The sequence below is a fragment of the Plectropomus leopardus genome, chromosome 9, assembly GCF_026936395.1.
Source record: "Plectropomus leopardus strain MGB_pleo_1.0 chromosome 9, ASM2693639v1, whole genome shotgun sequence".
Classification (NCBI taxonomy): domain Eukaryota; kingdom Metazoa; phylum Chordata; class Actinopteri; order Perciformes; family Serranidae; genus Plectropomus; species Plectropomus leopardus.
In genome coordinates this window covers 13813517-13833365 of record NC_142184.1, presented here as the reverse complement: position 1 = coordinate 13833365, position 19849 = coordinate 13813517, and the positions used below count along the sequence as shown (strand labels likewise).

Below are 19849 nucleotides of genomic sequence, written 5' to 3'. Positions count from 1 at the left end.
TGTAATCAGAGTCAGTGGGGCATACCGCTTGTGGCATGCACTCTCACTCCAGCTTTGTTTTTTAAGGACACACAACCTAAAGTTCAGTCTGAAAAAGTAAAAACTTGTCTCAAGTTGTCTTGAATATATCATTAAATATCATTAAGAAAATCCACTATGATGAAAAAAGTACCAAAATATTTTATTAAAAGGGGTTTTCCCCCTTTGTAATAATATAAAAAATACATTCTCATGACTTAACAACAGATGAAATATCCCATACTGTTATAAAAAACAGTATAGCTTCAGTATATAAGCCTGGGGAATGCACTTATTGGTATCTGGTCTTCTACTCAACAAAAACATGTTTTCTTTCTGTTCAAATAGTGTTTTGTTTTTTTAAATACATTTGTTTTGAAAGCAATATCTTTTTATACTGTACATCCACATTCCCTTTAACATGATGTAATCAATGACAGATAAAGGTAATCTGATCCTAATAATCCAATTGAGCTGATTGGCTGATGGTGCACTTTTCTTACTTTCTAAAATGACCAACACACAAACACTACAGGTATTACTCCAGTCATCCTTAGAGGATAAAGGGTTGTTCTTTAGAGGGAGCTCGAGAGACAGCATGCAACATGCTCAAATTCCACAAACAGAAGTCTATGTAAGTTAAAGTGACTATATTACAACACAAAAGAATAATGTCAGACGATCTACTCAAGCATAAAAATCCAATGGACAAAAAAAGATCAGCTTCAGGGTTCAAAAATTGGAATGTCTTAAATAGCTGCTCTGTTTAAAGTAGATCAGTTTGGTTCATCAATGGGTCTGCGACAGTATGGACAGCAGTTGTGCTGAAGCACCAGGAGCTCATAATCCTCACTGTGAAACATCTATGAAGAAATAAAAGGATAGGAAAATCAAAACAGCCAAGAATAAAAGAAAACATGCCATAAAGAAGCTAACCGTGTGTCTTAAGTGCTGTACCTTGAAGCAGGTGGGGCACATGGTGATGCTCACATCAGGCAGCAGGGAGCGGAAGTATTCCCATTTGAGCGGCCTGGGCCAGCGTTTGATCAGAACGTCCCTCCTGCTCATGGAGCGCAACACCGAGCGACTCACCTTGACGGGGACAAAGGTGGAGCCCCCCTGCTGTTTGGACACACACACGGACACGTCCACATTCTATTATGAAGCCTGTCCTTTTACCCTCTCCAGCTGGTTCGCCCAGTTGGTGGAATATTAATCGTCTCATCTCCTCTCTTGTCCTTTCTTACCTCAAAGCTCATTTTGGCTGTAAATGGGTCTTCCTCTGCATCGTCCAAACCATCATCCATCCTCAAAGCCTGCAGCTCTGATTGGTGTTTACTAAGAACAAACAGCTCAAGCAGTGCATACTGTATATTTCACACATTTCAACATCATGTTTTATTTGTTATGTGTTTTCTGTAATTGTATATTTTTAAGACCGGAAAAACCCTTCTAAAATGATCCCTCAGAGACTATTCTAAAAGTGTGAGTGTGTTCAAAATGCCGATCAGTCGTGCCTGTCAGTCACGTCGTGGCTCTGAAAGAACAGAGCAGACCTCAGTGCCCTTGAGTGTCTGCCGGCTAATGCAGGTTAATCCCTGCACTAGGGCTGTGGCTACGGCTCTTGGAGGGTTAGTGTCATTAAGATGAGACAGGAGAGCCTTGCTAACCCTATTAGCTCAAGAGCTAAGATGACTTAGCTCTGACAGCTTACCCACCAGCACTGAATCGAGGCCAACGCAGACTAAACAGCTTCTTAGAACTGTCACAAGGCGGAGCAGAGTCATGTGCTTCATTTCCAAGAGATGAGAAGGTGTGTAAGGGCAGGGTATACACCCTCACAGGACCAGCAGAGTGAGGAGTAAATAATTCATACAAAGCATGTGAATCATCTGTTACTGTGTGTCTATTTATGTGTGGTTACATAGCATAGATGATCAAAGGATACCACCGTTGTCCATGTCCTGCCAGCGTGCATCCCTTTGATTCATGTGAGGAACTTCTAAGTCAATCAGAGACACAGCCTCTTCATCACTGATGCCCTCCTCCAGGTAGAACTGCACCAGAGGCAAAACCTCTGTACACAAGGAGATACGCTACATTACAAACACAAATGTGGACCTCACTGGCAAATAATGCACACAAAGTGTTTGTGTGTCACTGACCATATGATGAGGCTGAGTAGATGAAAGGCTGCCTGCAGTTGATGCACACGCTCCCCTGGTTGTTCAGCAGGGGGTTGTTGGTGGAGCAGCGGTAGCACATCATGCCCTCAATCAGGTCCTGCAGGAAACACATGAAAGTTAAACCTGACACACTCAAGAGCATAGTATGGGGGTAAACGCTCTGATAATCAGAGAGTATCTACGAACAATATTTCAGAAAAAGTTAAATATACCACTACAGTGGGGCTGATTTCCAGTTTTGCCAGTCCACTGTAAAAACTTGAACCAGTTTGACTTAATGCAAACTGGCTGAACCAGCATTTGTCATTAGGCTATAAGACATTCTGGCAAATTATAGTCTAAATTAGCAACCTGTGACAGCAGAATAACACCAACTTGTTTTGCATTAGTAATAAGAAATATGACGATTTGATTAACATAATATTATGTTTATAAACAGACTAATGGAGTCACTAGTGTCTGATAGGCCGTCTGCAATTTACCGCTGAGTCTCAGCCGGCAACATGAAGGAGATCCAATTTCAATAAAGGTTAGGGAGGGAAGAGCCCTGCACGTTGTGTTTGTTTACTAGTGAATTTGTGCTTTTTGGGGTGAAGAGAGGAGACAAGGCAGAGATACTTTCTCTAACTAGAATTGCACAGCAACATTTTTACCTGATGCCATGTTTCTATTTATTCCTATCACCAGCAAGTAGGCTACTCACCCATCTTTTAAGTACTTGCGTCTCCAGCCTGATGTCAAGTGCACAGCTGATATTTATGTAGTTCGTTTACATGACCTAACAGGAGTGCAAATGTAACAGAATCGGCGTGGGCCTTAGACTGTTTATAGAGATGGATGATATGAAAGGTCCCAAAAGTGAAGCCAAAACATCTCGATCACTTCCTGGTGGCTGGCTGAAGTATTGACAGCTGTGTGTGCCAGTCGGTGTGTTTGTGTTCAGTGGCTCTCTATTGGTCAGATTTTGGGAACTCGATACCACAGAGATCTTTACTGCAGACTCTGGTTCAAAATTAAGTCACCAGAGCAAGATGGCAGCAGACATATACAGGATATGTTGGCTTTGTTTTTGTACAGTGGGAGTAAGTGGAGACACGTCCTCCATCTGTATATAAAGTTTACGGCGTAGACAGGGAGCTCTGTTGCAACGCGACAGCCAGACGCTCATTTGCTGTTAGGACACATTATTATCTTCCACTCAATAGCGGCTACTGAGTGCACACCTGTTAAAATGCAGTATATTGATCTAGTGTGTGGCCTAATATCAAACCAGTTTAAAAATGTTTCGACCAGCCCAACACTATCCAGCATGTACATCCAAATGTTTAACACACCTCACTGTCGTGGCACGGTTTGGAGCGAATGGTGAGGCTGCCCAGCTCGATGGACTCCTGGAAGCGAGAGGGAATGTGCAGCTCCTGGAGTTTCTCGTAGGAATACCTGGCAAGCTTATATGCACCCAGTTTTCGACTCTGCTTGGCCAATGCGTACAAGGTGTTACTAATAATAACGATAAGAAAAAATACTGTAAGAGGAACAGCTAGAAAAAGGTTGCTGGTTTCTAGATATCTTATTCATGATGGGTTATTTTTATATGGAAAAATGAATGCGTTTGTGTATTTAGAAATAAAAATAACTGCTACTGCTTGATGAGTAAAACAAGAGCCAAGCTAAGCTGGCAACATTGGCTGAATGCCTTGAAAGTAATACCTGGGTTAGGTTGTTTGTGTGCTTATATAAACCCGCCTGCCTGTTTTTGTATTCGAGTTGAGGAAATTGTTGCTTATTTGTATTTATATGGAGACAGATTGTTAAGAGAGCAACTCTGAGAGTGGCAATGACAGGTCAATGAGTTGCAGCTGCAACAGCTCTACGCTGGCACTCCTCCATCACCTAAAATTTAACACCACTCCTCTCTTTTCCTTTCCACTCAGCTACTCTCCAGCTCCACCCACACACCCAGTTCTGCTCCACAGCTGGGACTTTTGATAAATACATGTCCTGGTATTGTAAAACTTGTTTAGTGCAGCTTTTCTGTGACATTGTGTTTAATTGTTCAACTTGAGTACGCACATGCCGACTATGACTATAAATCTAAGTTCAAAGTTTCTGGAACACCTCAGTTTGTCCGCAGAGGATCCCAGTTGTGCAGCCTGATTTCCTCCTCAACGGCTGGCCTTTCCTTCCTCATACTCCGCCTCCTCTCTGACTACATGGATTTGTCTGTGTGGCTGTGGGTGGCTTTTTGTGTGTATTTTTTCAAATTAAAGCAAATTGTTTACCATGTTTATGTATGTACAGTATACACAAAGTTCACTAATCAAAGCATTTGTTTAGGCAACACAAAATGTGCCTCTCGCTGGCATCTTCTCCTCCTTCCCATCATCACCCCTTTTCTTTCTCTCAGCAGCAGCATGGTTTCCGCTGTGGCGCCAACTCTTCCGTTTTCCCTCTACTTGTATCTCCCTTCCACCAATTTCCCATCACTGTCTCTGCCAGTCGTGATTTCAGATTGGCATTTCGTTTCTTGAAAGTTTTCCAGACAGGCAGGGCCCTACGATACTGTCTTTCTAAAAATACTTGCTTGATATTTTTTAGCTATGTTAGGACTACTTTCTCAAATGGAAGGATACACTTTAGAAATGCCTGGCGGTATGTCCTTGGTGAGGTTGTTCAGGAGGAACCTGCAGATGTTGAAGAGCGTCTCTGGCATGTGGGAACTGAAGGGCTCATCCTGGAGAAAAAAAAAAAGGATTCAAAAGACAGAATTGAAAATTAAAAGTCGCTACTTTAATTTGGGTGATTTCAGGGTTCCTGCAGATCTTTAAAAAGTGTTAAAAGGCACCATTGATCCCAGGTTCCCACACATTTTTACCAATGAATTTACAAAACTTTTCTATAATAATTTACTATATTTTAAAATCTTTAAATCTTTTAAAATGGTACAGCCTATAAACAGACACATCCTAGGCATTTGTGGATAAGAAAACTGCTAGCACTTGCTATCTTTACTCGCAAGTCAGACATTTCTGCTGCCAACTAGCTGCATATGCCAACAGACCACACTGGCAACTACTTTGCAACACATCAAGCCTGCACTGCTTTTTGGAGGGTAAAAAAAAACGAAGGTCCAATTGAAGGACACACAGAGCAGCTCTAGATTCAGAATTAGCAAAACAACATATTTCACTGACATGTTTGGTGATTTTTATGAAGATATTTTAAACAGTAGGCAAACAAATGTACTTTCAAAATCTTTCTAAAACATTTTGTTAATTCCAAACAATTTCCAGGCCCGGAAAACAATTTTTTCCAATTTCATGACTTTTCCAGGACAGTAGGAACCCTGTAAATTTAAAAATAAGGCCTTAATATGTATTAAAATGTCTTATCAATCTCTCAAAATTCACAAGACCTGAGGAACAGGATTTCATAAATCTTTATTTTTCTGACATTGCACTGTATAATCTCAAATATTGAAAAAGAAAATAATTTACCAAATGCTTCTCACATTTATGTCATGCAGATCAGGATACAGGAATCAACAAATTAGGATTTTGTTTTTTTGCAAGGGTACTCAGAGCAGAGGCTCTACCGTTTGCAGGCTAGCTGTACCCTGGACAACACGGTGACTCTCAAAGTCACGGCAAAAGAGGCCCATGTATTTTATGTAAAAATTTTGTCAAACTTGGCACGATAGCATTAAAGGCAGTGGATTCCCACATGCAGAGTAAGAAATACAAATTTGCCAAAAAAACTCCAGGTATTTCCAAGTTCTGTTCTGTTTCATTATGTTACAGAAAACATTTCGGTAAAACTTGTCCCTTACCCTAAGCAACTGATGTTGGTTTATGTTTTCTCCCCCTTCAGTTTTGGTCATTGTAAAATTGGTCTTTAAGGTCTAATGTGTAGGATTTACTGGCACTGAGCAGAGAGGCTACAGAAATGTAACTTCTTCCCTGTAGCAAGCATGTAGAACTACAGCGCCCAGCACAAATATACAGAAATGTAAATGGTCCTATCTGGAGCCAGTGTTTGATTTTTCCCATTCTGGGCTACTGTAGAAACAAAATGGCGTGGAAGAGGACCAACTCTGTATGTCGATATAAACGGCTCATTCATTGAAAATACAACATTTCTTAGTTTCAGGTGAATATAAACTAATGAAAACACAGTAAAAAATATTACATTCAATTTCTACCAATCAATGCCCCTAAATCCTACACACTTGGCCTTCGAACTGAATTCTGATTGGCATTAAAAAAGTCCTTAAAAGTTTTAAATCTAACTTCCCTTAAGCTGTAAGAGCCCTGGGTTTAATTTCTTTTTAAAGCTCCGTCTCTTCTACTCCCCCGCTTAATTGTGTCATCCTTTAGCCTGGTCTAAAACCCTGTGCCATAGTGTCTCATCCCACCTCACAGTGCCCTGCTCACATTGTGAGGGTGAAAGGGAAAGAAGAATTTGCTAAAGCAATCACTAACAGCACTTCAAATCTATACTGCCTGCCCAGGAGAGTTAAGGTGAGATATATACGTTTCCTGCTCTGGTCTGGATCACAACGATGCCTCTCTATTGCAGGGGTGTGACCAAAGCTGAGCAGAAAGGCTGAAACAACAAACTGAGGACACTGACACAGGCCAGGTCACCCATTTAGTGCTCATAACCAGAGATTGCTTGTTTGTAAGTAGGTTAGGGCTGGGGGCTTGGAGAAGACCACTGATGAAGTAGTCATCATGATCAATCAAGCAGCTCGTTACCATGGTGACAGGGATCAGAGAGGTTTCAGGAAGTGAGCCATTTTGACTGTTGCATAAGAGAGTATGTCTGTCACTGTGAGCAGTTGTGTGTTCAGTCGGTCATCAAAACTGAAAAACATTTAATAATGGTAATTCCTGAATAGTTAAAGGTGATTAATTTCCCCCTCAGTGGTCTTCACTGGAACCTAACAACCTCAGCTCTCCTTTGTTCACTTCACCTAAAAACCTCTGTGTGCAATTTAATTTGTCCTTTACCCTGAGTCTCCTATTTTGGATTGACATAATCTTGCAGAGCCAGACCTCCTCCTTGTCAAACCAACAGCAGTCTCGAGAAATTTGAGCACAAACGTTGATTAGAAAGAGGGCAGAAACGCAGTGGGCTGTCAGTATACTTCAAGTAAAAAAAAAAAACTATATTAGGAACATGAATGTGTTTGCACCCTAACAGAGACCTAACCGCAGAGCAGGTACAGTTTCCATGGCTTTCAATCTGACAGCCAATCACATGGCTGCCTCCTGATTTCTAAGGCCTCCTCCCACTTTTGTCTGGTCTGGCAATGAAAGATTACAGTTGACGAAGTATCACATTCTCACCGTGTAGCGCTGAATGGAGCGATAGACGTGGTAAAGCTCAGCAAGATGCTGGAAACGCTCAAATTTCTTCAGCATTTCATCCCTCTGGTCTTCACTTTCTGCTTCGGACAAACACACACAGACAAACCAAAATGATTAAACAATAAATGCATTCAGCTTTACAAAAAAACCAAATGCTTCTTTCCATTGCAGTGACGATGAGCCTCACCTCTAGCGATGTCCAGACACTGCATAGACAGCATCCAGTAATAGTACCCTGCATCGTTGAACCTGTTCTCCACCACCGCATTGTGTGTAAGCTGCTCGAGGACTTTAACTGCTTCATTCTGTTGCCCTGCTTTGTGAAATGCTATGGAGTGAAAGAAAGAAAGAAGGAAAGAAAGAGAGAGAGAGAGAGAGAGAGAGAGAGAGAGAGAGAGAAAGAAAGAAGCAGTGAGTGATGGATTGCTATGATGTGCCCTTAAGGCAGTACTGTAGTGCCAACCTAAGACATCTCCATCAATTTATTTTTGGGTGACATCTTTGTTGCCAAGTTGTCATCGTCGTGGTGTTTTCGCTCTGTTGTTTCCAGACGTTATCTCCAAATTAAACACTAGGACAATATTATGACAACCTTTTCCTTTCAATTACATTTTGAGCTTTTCAGTGATTTCCTGTTTGGTAGTTATTTCCTTTAAAAATCTTTGCCAGTAACATAGACTGCATAAAAATAATGGACATCACCCACTGTTTTGTGGAATCCCTTTTTGAACCCACAAATTTGGCACCATCTTGGGTTTTGGAACCAGAGGTGACTCAAGGTGACGATATGTGGATAAATTTAAATGGGTGAGTAATATAAAAACCTAATTCCTGTACAAATAAAATACAGAGACCAAAACCATTTTTACCAGGCTGTAAACATTTTCATTTCTGCAGTAAAGTTTGGTATTAAATTGACTTGCTTTTTTAGACAGCCTCAAAACCATTTGAGGAACTACAGTTTTTGGTACATCGACATCATTTTTTAGTCCATTGCCGTCTGGTTAGGAATAGCATAGCTGTCATGATCAGGGTGAATCTGTATTATATCATATCAATAATAAAAAGTAAAAAAAATCAATCACCTGTGTTTATGAAAGTGTAGATGACTATACAAAAACAATATGCAGGCTAAAGCCTACTCTGTTTTTTTCTAGTGTTCTGTCTACAAACATACACATTTGAAAAAAATCTAGAGTGGCACAAAAAGTTGAAATATTATCAAAACTGCAAGTCACCAAGTGCAATATAAAAAATGCAGGAGCTGCAATTTTTTGATAATGCAAAATGTGTCATAACATACTATTATAAAAAAAAGTAATGTTGTGCTAGCCAAGCCCAGCCAAGAAATCATATTCAAGACATAACAGAACATATTTGTTTGGCACAGACCCCAGCAAAAAAGCACATCATCTTTTTATACTTTTTTTCAGTGAAAATCATATGCAATCCCACTAAAATCATGACTCATATAGCAGTTGCCATATCTGTCAAAATAATCACAATATGATTTTCCTGCAGCTCTGAAAGAATCCCTCATGATGACACACACACACACACACACACACACACACACACACACACACACACACACACACACACACACACACACACACACACACACACACAGAAACTCTCTCTCTCTTTCTCTCTCTCTCTCTCTCACAAACACACACACACATCAAGAGAAAAGTAAAAGAATACACACATTTTTTAAATGTATTAACTAAAATAAGTCTTTTTTTTTTATCCAACACCACTTTAAAACCTAACAAGTTTGAGTGCTATTCTTCATGTTCCTATCAGAGAGTAATTAAAAGCAGCTTTAGGGAGTCTACCTCACCAGTGACCCTGCCCCTATATCCACAGTGGGGGTCGGAACATATGAGTGGGAAATATTTATCAGTCTACCTAACTGGATAAAAATCACATTCAGCTGCTGATGGTTAACGTTAGGAAGTAGCACCTACTCCTTTCCCCTTACAGAAACATAAAACACGAGCTGATAAAAATGCATCTGTAATGAGAAAACAGTCAAATGGTCTTTAGGTGATGATAAAAAATGCTGCAGACCCAATAAAACCTCTTGATGGACTCCTGGAGATCCAGAGCACTATTCTGGGAACAACTGAGCTACACTTCAAGTCCCCATAATATGTACACAATCAATCCCTTCAAGTGTTAACAACTTCTAAGTTGTTATTGAAAAGTTGCAGTGCAGTGGACAAGAGACAGGCCAGATTTTTAGACTCAATTACAATCACCAGGAACACAACACTGTGTCAGCGCCTGACGAAAATACACACAATCAGCAAAATGCATGACCATAAGCAAGCTCCAATACAATCAGGCCTGTTCAGCCATGAGCTCCATGTCGAGACAGGCAGAGGAAGATTATGTAGAGGAGGAAATATGCCTGCTGAGATCATAATTATAAATCTATGAGCTGATTATAACTATGGTTACAGTTGGTAATCATCATCAGAGCCGCTTGTAGTACTGGTGATTAGAGGCATGCATGCATGTCATTCAGTTAACAGGCAGCTCAGTTCTGTTCTGCTCCGCTCCAGCAAAGAGGATCATGTTTTACAGTGAATACAGAGAATCTTAAGGAAGTAGTGAAAAATGTCTGCGTCCAAAACTGGCCAGGCTTTATCACTTCCATATGTAAACATTGGCTGTGGCTGTAGACTTTAATGTTCACTAAAATAATCCTGGAAACTCACATTAAAAAAAAGTCAATATATACACGGATGCATCCTATAGAAGCTGAATAAAAGTAAAATTGAAGCCCTGTTGCTAACTCACCTTTTTGCGCCTCCTCAAAGCGGTCGTTTTCAGCCAACCACTGGGCATAAGGCACATAGACGTCATTTTTGAACCGGGGGTGCTCCTCCACCAGTGAGAAGGCCTAAGAAATGGACAGGTGAGAGAAAAGAGGAGAGATGTAATGCAATACAAGGTTTTCCTTACACATCTGCTGCCGCAAATAAATTATCTTCTTTTAGAGCTGGACCGTTCATTAGGAGTGCTGTTGAAATATATATAGTGTTAGGTTCTGCATTACACTTCTGGAAGCACGAAGAGTACTCTAGGCACAGATGGAGCAGCTAAACATCAGGCCAATGACTGCGGTTACATGGACAGATTATTCATGTCCATGGAAATGCATTTAATGAAAATGAAACTTAACTGTTTATTCTGCTGAGTATAAACATTTGCATTTACAGCAGCTGCTCCACTCATTCATCGATCTGACCTGATCAGCTCTGAAGGGATCAACAGATCACTTATCCAAAAAAAAAGCGTCATGGAGAGCTCTGCCTGCGCTTTGCTCATCCGCAAAAACCTCAGAATTTAGAGAGGGGACACAGAATGATACAAAGGGACACATGCATTTAAAAGAAAAAAAAACACAAAAATTGGCCGTCAGTGTCATCATGTCCCCTATCGCCACACGTACACTGTGATTCTGTGGGAAATACAGTCAGTATATGTGACACTTTGACATGAGTCCCATAGATTATACTATACTGAAGAAAAGGTCAGACTGCCCTCGCAATTATGGCTGAATTGCACTTGATTGCGGACATGAGAGGTACCACACATTATTCAGAGAAACACATATTACTTCCAGTCAAAACATTGCAATACAGCATTATTAATGAGCTGAGAACAAAGAAAGTGTATAAGCTATTTCACACTCAATTAGAACTACAACTGCGGCTCTTACACTCTTTGAGTGACAGGGAATAAAGTACTGCCGAAGTGCTCTGTGGACACATATTTGGCTGTCACAATGACTGATTAATCTAAATGTCCTGTGGTACAAAACTTGAGCCAAGAAACACACATCAGTCCCATACAGTAAAAGAGAGAAAGAGACTGTGTATGTCCCAGGCCTGTTAGCCTAAAGTCATTTAAAGAAATACTTTGTTGTAAAGAAGAGTGGGAGCATTGAATAGCATCCATATGGCCCCTGCTATAACTCAGTCTGTGCTCTGTCCTGTCTTAGTGTCCGTCTCGCCCAACAAAACACATAAAGCCTAACAGTTCTTTCAACGTCTTCCTCTCACCCTCTGATTTTTCTTTTCTCTCTCTGAAGATCAAATAAATATCCAGGAAGCCTTCAGACACTACAGCAGAACCATGTGATCGTGATTTAATGTTCTGTTTTTGGCTCTTCTGTTTCAGCATGCAAATCGCCAATGTGCATCTCTGTAATGCCTTTAACTCGATTAAAGACTCCAGATGGATTAAAGAAATGCTATATTTTCTTCTTGTCTGAGAAGCATGATCCACCCTGATGGAGGAATATGATTGGAAGCAGACTAGAGCTTTAAGCTGATACTCTGTCAGTGCGGTAGGGTGTTTTGTGCTTCTCACTCACTAATCATCATGCGGGCATGGATTCAGAGAAATCCAAAGCTGGATGATTAGCTCTGGAGTGTGTGTGTGGTTTAAGTTTGTCAGTGTAGGAAAGTAGGCAGAGGTATTGTCTTCATTGTTTGCGTTCGGCTGTGGTTACTCTAACAAATTTAATATATTTTTTTGGCCATGAACATCGAGTGGTTTATGATATGGGTTTCTGAGTACCACAGCAGTTTATTTAGCACAGTCCTATGTGGTTCACATTTATTTATGTGATTGTCTCAGGACAGCTATATATAAGTCATGATGAGCGGTGCAGGTGTGCCTCCTGTGTGCATAAGTGTGTCAGACCTCCTCCCAGTGCCGGGTTCCCACATGCAGCTGCACCAGAGCCTGCAGGTCTCCCATCTTGGAATAAGTCTCTGAGGCATAGCCATGGTGATTCAGCTTCTCAAAGTAGAGCGCACATTTTGACAGTGGTTCGCGCTCAGCCTTGTCCAACTTCCGAGCGATGTCGATCAGCCTGGATGAGAGGAGAGAGGAGTGAGCAAACACAGAGAGTGCCGATAAACCCGAACATGGTTGTATCAAATTATGCTCATGACCCTGAAAGGAAAATGAACCAGCCAGGGTCACTAGCTGAATCAGATTCAGGTTAAAGAGTCATGACTCTGTTCAGTCGCAATGTTTATAGTGCTGACCCATTGGTAGCACCACAGGAGACTTACAACATGCAGACAATAGGTCAGATGGAGTCAGTGGGGAGTTCTGATTTGACCAGACCACTGGCTTATCAGTTTGCCTGGTTTTCAACAGCACACACTCACACCCCACATTCCCACATATAAGTGAAAGCTAACAGAAAGGTAATAATTCCCATCTTAGCTATCATAGCTCTCACTCAGCACATCAAATATACCTTTAATACTGATCCTCACAGAGAGAGAGAGAGAGAGAGAGAGAGAGAGACTCGTGTTCTGGATACTAACTATAACTGCCTTGTGCTACTACAAAAGACCATCCAGACATGTTTTGAGACAATTTGTGTCTCTTATTGAAAAATGCATAAATATATGAAAATGTAATTATTTTTAATTCCAAAACTTGAAAGGGAGGTATTGTTATGTTTTTTTTCCAGGCTTTTACATAATTTTGGAGCTTTTCAGTAGTGTTCCTTATGTATTCAAATAGAATAAAAAATGGTCTTAGTATATATGGTTTAGCAGCAAAATACCATTTTCCCAAGCCCCTCTTAAAAAACTTTGCTGACGTGACCTTGCGTAGGTTTTTGCATGTTGATGTCGCTCCCTATGCACTGCTATGGACCACAAGTCAGGTTGATTAATAAATTCACACAATAACAAAAACAAACAAATCAGCTGAGGCAGCAACTCCCGTGTGCTGTGAGGTAAAATTATGGTTTCTGTCAAAGAAGTAGCTTTGAAGAGGGTTTTATAACAGCTTCAGTTGCCCAGAAAAGGCTCTCTCACAGAGCTAAATCTAAATATTGTATATACGTAAAATTCAGGTTCACACTTAAGTTTAAGGTTTCTAATAAAACATGTTTACATGCTTTAGTATACAAAAAAACAATTACTTTTAGTCATAATGTCTGTGCAAAATCAGGAAAAAATTCACAGCAGCAACCAAGATTACAGGTTTCCCTGAAGTTAGCATGTATCTTTATGTAGTAGTGTAGGCTATGTAATGTAAATGTAAAAATAAACCACTGGAAAGAGTATTCAGAAATGTCTGAAGACTGAGGTTTTTGCTTACAGAGATGAATTTTTTGTATATTTGCCTCATTGTTTGAATTTTTGCCAGTATAAACATGATATGAGGAAAAGCATGAAAGTTCCCTTTTGTTACTTAGAAAACTAGAAAGTCATAGAGTGAAAGTTCCACCACTGGCAGTAAAACTGAGACATTTTGGACTAAAAGAGCAGAGTGTTTACAACTCTAACCACATTAACTGGACATTCCTATCTTTTGTTCAGGGTTATGGACCAGAAAAATGTGTATTTTGAATGACATTTGGGAGAATGAGATTTTGAATGAGATTTGGGCAAACCATGCATTCAAATCTAAAAAGGTGGTTTGGAAAAGGTTAGGCAGGAATAAAAGTGTATGTCACAGTGTAGGACAGATGTAGAAAGTTTCATACAGTGACTGACACCTACATGTCCACCCAGCCGTGTTCCCCTATAATGTCTATGGCTTTGAGATGTTCTCCTGCTGACAGGTACATCTCCGCTGCTGCCCGGGGCTCCTTGCTGCTCTTCGCCCAATCTGCCTGCTTGGTCATCAGGATCCGAGTGCTCTTGGGGTCTGTTGCTCCGACAAAATCCTGTATGGAAAGGCACACACCTCTCACAGTCACAAACTTAATAACACACGATTAGATGACTGGGAAATTCCCATTAACACTAATGACAAGCGAGGACTGTATGTTGCACAGTTAATCTGGTAGGAGAACAAGAGAAGTTCAGACACTCAGAACCGTGAGGGTCGGGGCTGAGACAGGAGGAAGAGAGTCACACAAACAGCAGGCGGCTAGCCCTCCGGTGTCCATCCTACCTAAAACAAACAGCCTGTAGGACCAGATGGTCACACAGCCACATAAATATACAGCAGCCACATCAAACACACATACAATCTGATACGTACGCACACACAAATATACACGGACGAGTCATAGCTGTGTCATCTGCTCCAGCAATGAGAATGTAATGCTGATGATCAAAGTGTCCCACCACATGTAAACATAATAAAGCATGAATTTGTCTCAACTCCAACTGACCTCCTCATCAAAGTATGCATGTAAAAGCAGACACTCGCCTTAGTTCTCTCCATTTGTGCTCCATTTCCAACTCTAACTATGTGTGTAAGTTACCCTTGTGTTGTACAGGGATATGTCTGTAAAAGCACAGTGTGTGTGTGTACTGATCAGATGATGTATGTGGAGATTCTAGTGATATATGAGGAGATGAAAGACAGACGGTAAAAGGGGGCCGTTTGAACAAAGAGCAGGGCCCCAACTTGGCATAACTGCACATGATGAAGAAAAACATGTGTTCTACACCCTTAAAACATGCAGTGTTCTCAGGTTGTTCTGTCCGTATTGATATAAAGGTATGTTATGCATACGTATGTGTGTTTTTGTCAATCAATGATTTAATCACCTTGGCATACTCGAACATGCGCAGGTCAGTGTACATGCTCAGGGCTCTGGATTCGTGGCCGGTACGTTTGTAAAGCTTGGCTGCCTCGTGGAATTTCCCCTGGTAGGCATAGACGTCTGCCAGGAACAGCTCATTGTCGTTCTCACCCCGCTTCTTCCTCTCCTGCAAATCAGTCAACACAAACACTAGCATGCATGCAGGGATAAACACTCACATGCATGTACAGGCAATCACACACAACATGTGTGTTCACACGCACAATTAGTCAAACTATTGGCTTGCTGGATGAAACCAGCCTCACTTTTGAACCCACGCTAAACTCCAGAGTTCGAACACCTTTTAACCATTGAATTTTCAAAACTTTTCCATAACTTTTTCACAAAAATGTACGCTATTTTTGCATCTTATGTAAGTAGTTTAAAATTAGTGGGCCTAGACATTGATAGAGCCATGCATTATCAAACACGCACTTCCTAGGTATATGGAAAAGCAAACTGGTATTGCTTGCTATATTCACTAACACTTAATAACACTGGACAAAACGTCAAGGCCAAGCCCCTTTTTTTGGGATAGACAACTAAAGACCTCATCGGCGTCAGTGCAATTTGATGCACGTTTAGATTATAATTTTGACATGTTTGTGTGCATTTATTTTTTTTGTTAAACAAATGTTTTTTATACAACAACAACAATGGCACATCATCGATATCCGCAGATATTGGCTTTAAAATCAAATACTGGAATCACCCAACATGCTGATTTCTGCTGATATAACTAAACACTTTTTTTTTGTTTTTATTGACAAAGTAAACATGTATAAAACATCAACCCTAGGTTGAAGTATTTTTCTTACTTTGCACAATAAATGAATAAATAATACATACATTGAAAAGCACTGTAGTTCATATGTCTATCTGCTGGTGGGCTATATCGACAAAGAGTATACATAATATGATGTTAATTCCACAACAGAAGAGACATGATAATCCCTAAAATTAGGTGGGGAAAAATATATTGATATTGGTTATCAGCTAAATAAGTCGTTTTTATATTGGCAAATCGGATATCGGCAAAAAGCCAATATTGTGCATCCCTAGATCACCATCATGGCCTTTCAGGCTTCTCCTCTCCAACTGGATCAATGAACCAACATAGTGGCTGCATATTGTTTATCTTGACATCTATCACTTCGCCGTGACGTGATCCTATTTTGGTCTACTTGTATCACGTGATACTAGTGAGGTTGCAACCGTCACACAGCGCAGCCCTAGATTTTAAATTTGTGATGCAAGAAATGCTTTTCGCCCACAGTAAGACATATTTGGGGATTTTTATGAACATATGTTAAACAGTACCCACAACAATATATATTCAAAACATTTCCAAAACATTCTCTCAAATCCTAACAGTTTCCAAGCCTAGAAACAGTTGTTCTAATTTCACAACTTCTCCAGCAATTTCATGATTGTGGAAACCCTGAAATTCTTACACCACGAGTCATACTGGAATTAGAAAACACAATACATTTCTTTCATAACACTTACAAAACGCATTTTCAAAGTAGGACATTTCCCCTTTTCAAAAGTGAGAATAACAGGAACTTTCTAAAGGCACTAGCCAAGTTGGAAAAGCCTTTCTTCTCATCTGCTTGCATATTGCCAAGAAATGTGTGTGTGCTTTTCTGTGTGTATAAATTTGCTTGCACGTGTGTATCTTGGACCTGAGGAAGTCATTCGGGATACAGGTTCCTCCCTTATTCATTTGGTTTTTAAGTGCAGCTCAGGGCAAAGCCTTGCAATTAAATGGATGATGACCATAATAATAGTGATTGACCTAGTATCCTCCCAAGCCTTGTTTTACTTTAATGATGTCAGCTCTGGTCAGAGCTGAAATCAGTAAACAAAAATGTGAACTTGGCTTTACACAATATTGATAGACCCCCCCACCCCCCACCTCTTTTCTGAAGAGTTGGTATTACCTCGATACTATTGATGAGCTCCAGGTAGCGCAGGTCTCTGATTCTAATGAAGGCCTGAAAAGAGAAGAAATCATTAGGGGGATGTTCTCTCAGAATCTGATATTTTGTTTTTTTCTTTTGAAGTACCAGCTTCTTCAAAATCCAACATGAACATGGCTTGTGTTTATATTTTGCTGGGGTGATGAGTGTTTGCAGATGTCATGAAGGCACAAGTAAGGTACTGTTACCACATTTGGGGGAGTTGCTGCTCTATGAGGATAAAAGCAGTGAAAGGAGTAGTTTGAGGAAACCGATCTTGATCAGAACAATGTGTGTGTGTGTGTGTGTGTGTGTGTGTGTGTGAGAGAGACAGAGAGAGAGAGAGAGAGAGAGAGAGAGAGAGAGAGAGAGAGAGAGAGAGAGAGAGACACTAGCCTTTTTGGCGGTGTCAAAGTCGAGTCCCTCCAGGGCTTCTGTAGCTAAATCCCTCCAGTCACTGTCTGTCACACCTAAACAGGCAATCTGGTAGGCCTCCTTAAACATCTTCTTCTCCAGGTATTGGTACATAGGAGCTGACTTAGCAGAGAAACAAGACCATGTCAAAAAGTATTACAAACTTTGCAAAATAATCAATTAGTAAGAAGACACCAACAAGATTATATTTTCACCATATAGCTAATAAAAAGCAGTCAATGTGAGAAGTTTTTGTCCTTGTAGTACAAACAAATACCATATTTGAGATACGCCAACCATTAGCAATGGTGTGCTTTCATTTCTAAATTATGAACACATGGATCACTGTCCCACCTCCAGACTTGAGCTGCAATGATATGTCAAATATTGATTAAAAGAAAATTAATTGGCAACTATTTTGATAATAAGTTAAAAATTTCAGTCATTTTACAACCGAAAATGTGAAACATTCGGTGGTTGCAGCTTTTACTGTCATAATTTGCTTCTTTTTTGTCATATAGCATAGTAAATGATGAGCCTTTGGGTTCTGGATTGCTGGTTGTACAAAAGAAGCAAACTGAAGATGTCACATCAGGTTCTGGGAAACTAAGATAAGCATTCCTCACAATGTTTGAAACTTTAAACAATTAATTATGAAAATAATCAGCAAATTAGTCAATAATGAAAATAATCATTAGTTGGAGTGGAGGCCTGCTCCAGACTAGGATCTGCTGCCAGCAGACAACACACCTGAGGCACCTCCACAGCAGACATGGAATAGACGTGAAGACAGAAGATCTTTGAGCCGTTGTAGCCGACCATAAAGCCTTGCATCTTCTGCTGGTGTACAGGAAAGTCGCTGGCTTTGATGTTAAGGTAGCCGTTGCCAGAGAAGCACAGCATGTCCTCACACTGGGTGTTCCACGCCACGCTGTTAGCATTAGGCTCCTACAGGGAGAGTAAAAGAGGGGAGCCAGGTCAGGGAGGGTAGCAGGGTCTAGAGGTGACTGAAGAACACGAACCAGGTAGGAGTGCATGAGTAAGATATGCACCAAATAAAAACAATTATACATACATGCATGTACATACATTTTATTCCATCCCACTGCACTTCTGACATGCATTTTTAAAATTTGCCAGGTTATTAGGTTCCTCCACTATACCCTTAACCCTCTCCACTGCCTGCTGACCTTAAAAAGCAGCTCTTTACTGTTGATGTCGTAGACTAGGAGGGTGTTGTGCTCATCCACCACAGCTAGTTTATTACGGGAGGCACTCATGTCCAGGCAGCGGACAGAGGTCGACAGCTTCAGCAACGTGATGGGAAACGGGTTGTCAACAAATATCTTCAGGATCTACATCACAAAAAAATGACAAGCAGAGCAAACTTAGAATAAACAATCAGCACTAATGCTCCTTGTAATGACAGCAAAGACTCTCAGGAATACATGTTGTGATTTGCAGTTCCATCCAGAAAAAAATATGTAGTGTCTTTTATGTTCGAATTCCTGGACCACTGATGAGCGATATTTCTGAAGTTACTTAATGTGGGAATCTATTTATTCAAAATACTCACAGCTCCATTCTTTAACCCTACTAGTAGGCCCTCTCTGCCTGGCGGACCACCAATCACTTTGATGTAGCGAATTAGAGACTCCATCACCCATTCTTTTTCCCTGACACTGGTGAAGGACAGGCACTGGAGCCTCTTCTCCTGCACAAAGCAGAGTGGGAAAGGTGAGACCACAATTACTTTAAACACATGAAATACCAACTGGTTTGAATTATTCAGTTACTATTTCACACTCTGTTAATCACATCCTTTATCTTATTTAAGCATGGCTGTAAATGTCTAACAAATCTTCTCACATTGTTCTTTTAAACACTGCAAAGTATGCCTGAACATCAGAAAGCAATGCTATAAAGATAAACAACAATTTGATTTGACACAGACATACACAGGCCGTTCGAGCACAGCCCATTTATATGGTCTAAAAGCTGTTTCAGGCATTTAATGCAGGCGTGCCTGTTAGAAAGAGATCTGAAGCACCTCTGTCACACACAGACAGATTTAAAAGGAAATAACCTCTGTGTTATGGCTGCTCCTCCTCCCTACCAGCCTCTGTCAAACACACAGAGACAAGAAGCAGAGAGGAACCCCGAGAGACACCCACTGGTTCAACAGACTGTGGGCCTTCCCCTTCATTCAACTGTCTCACTTTATCCAGTTTGAAGAGGGTTGAGAGGAGAAGAGAGGCAGAGCCTGTAGAGCACATGCACAGCTGGAGCCTTTTGCAAAGTAGGCAGAAA

The 19849-nt window shown here is 40.6% G+C and overlaps 1 protein-coding gene across 1 annotated transcript in view; it reads right to left on the bottom strand.

Moving 5' to 3' along the window:
• Nucleotides 1–142: 142 nt before the first annotated feature.
• The window catches only part of ift122 (intraflagellar transport 122 homolog (Chlamydomonas)), a 26550-nt gene continuing 6843 nt past the window's right edge, over nucleotides 143–19849 (bottom strand). Inside the window, exons 12-29 of the mRNA XM_042491791.2 lie at nucleotides 19116–19253; nucleotides 18730–18894; nucleotides 18290–18487; nucleotides 17522–17662; nucleotides 17108–17161; nucleotides 15130–15291; nucleotides 14128–14294; nucleotides 12299–12470; nucleotides 10385–10487; nucleotides 7764–7904; nucleotides 7556–7653; nucleotides 4838–4938; nucleotides 3539–3704; nucleotides 2184–2301; nucleotides 1967–2095; nucleotides 1266–1342; nucleotides 976–1140; nucleotides 143–881 (exon numbers count right to left, since the gene is read on the bottom strand). Of these exons, the coding sequence (XP_042347725.2) occupies nucleotides 795–881; nucleotides 976–1140; nucleotides 1266–1342; nucleotides 1967–2095; nucleotides 2184–2301; nucleotides 3539–3704; nucleotides 4838–4938; nucleotides 7556–7653; nucleotides 7764–7904; nucleotides 10385–10487; nucleotides 12299–12470; nucleotides 14128–14294; nucleotides 15130–15291; nucleotides 17108–17161; nucleotides 17522–17662; nucleotides 18290–18487; nucleotides 18730–18894; nucleotides 19116–19253 (2382 nt within the window). The 3' untranslated portion in view covers nucleotides 143–794. The remainder of the gene's footprint in view (nucleotides 882–975; nucleotides 1141–1265; nucleotides 1343–1966; nucleotides 2096–2183; nucleotides 2302–3538; nucleotides 3705–4837; nucleotides 4939–7555; nucleotides 7654–7763; nucleotides 7905–10384; nucleotides 10488–12298; nucleotides 12471–14127; nucleotides 14295–15129; nucleotides 15292–17107; nucleotides 17162–17521; nucleotides 17663–18289; nucleotides 18488–18729; nucleotides 18895–19115; nucleotides 19254–19849) is intronic.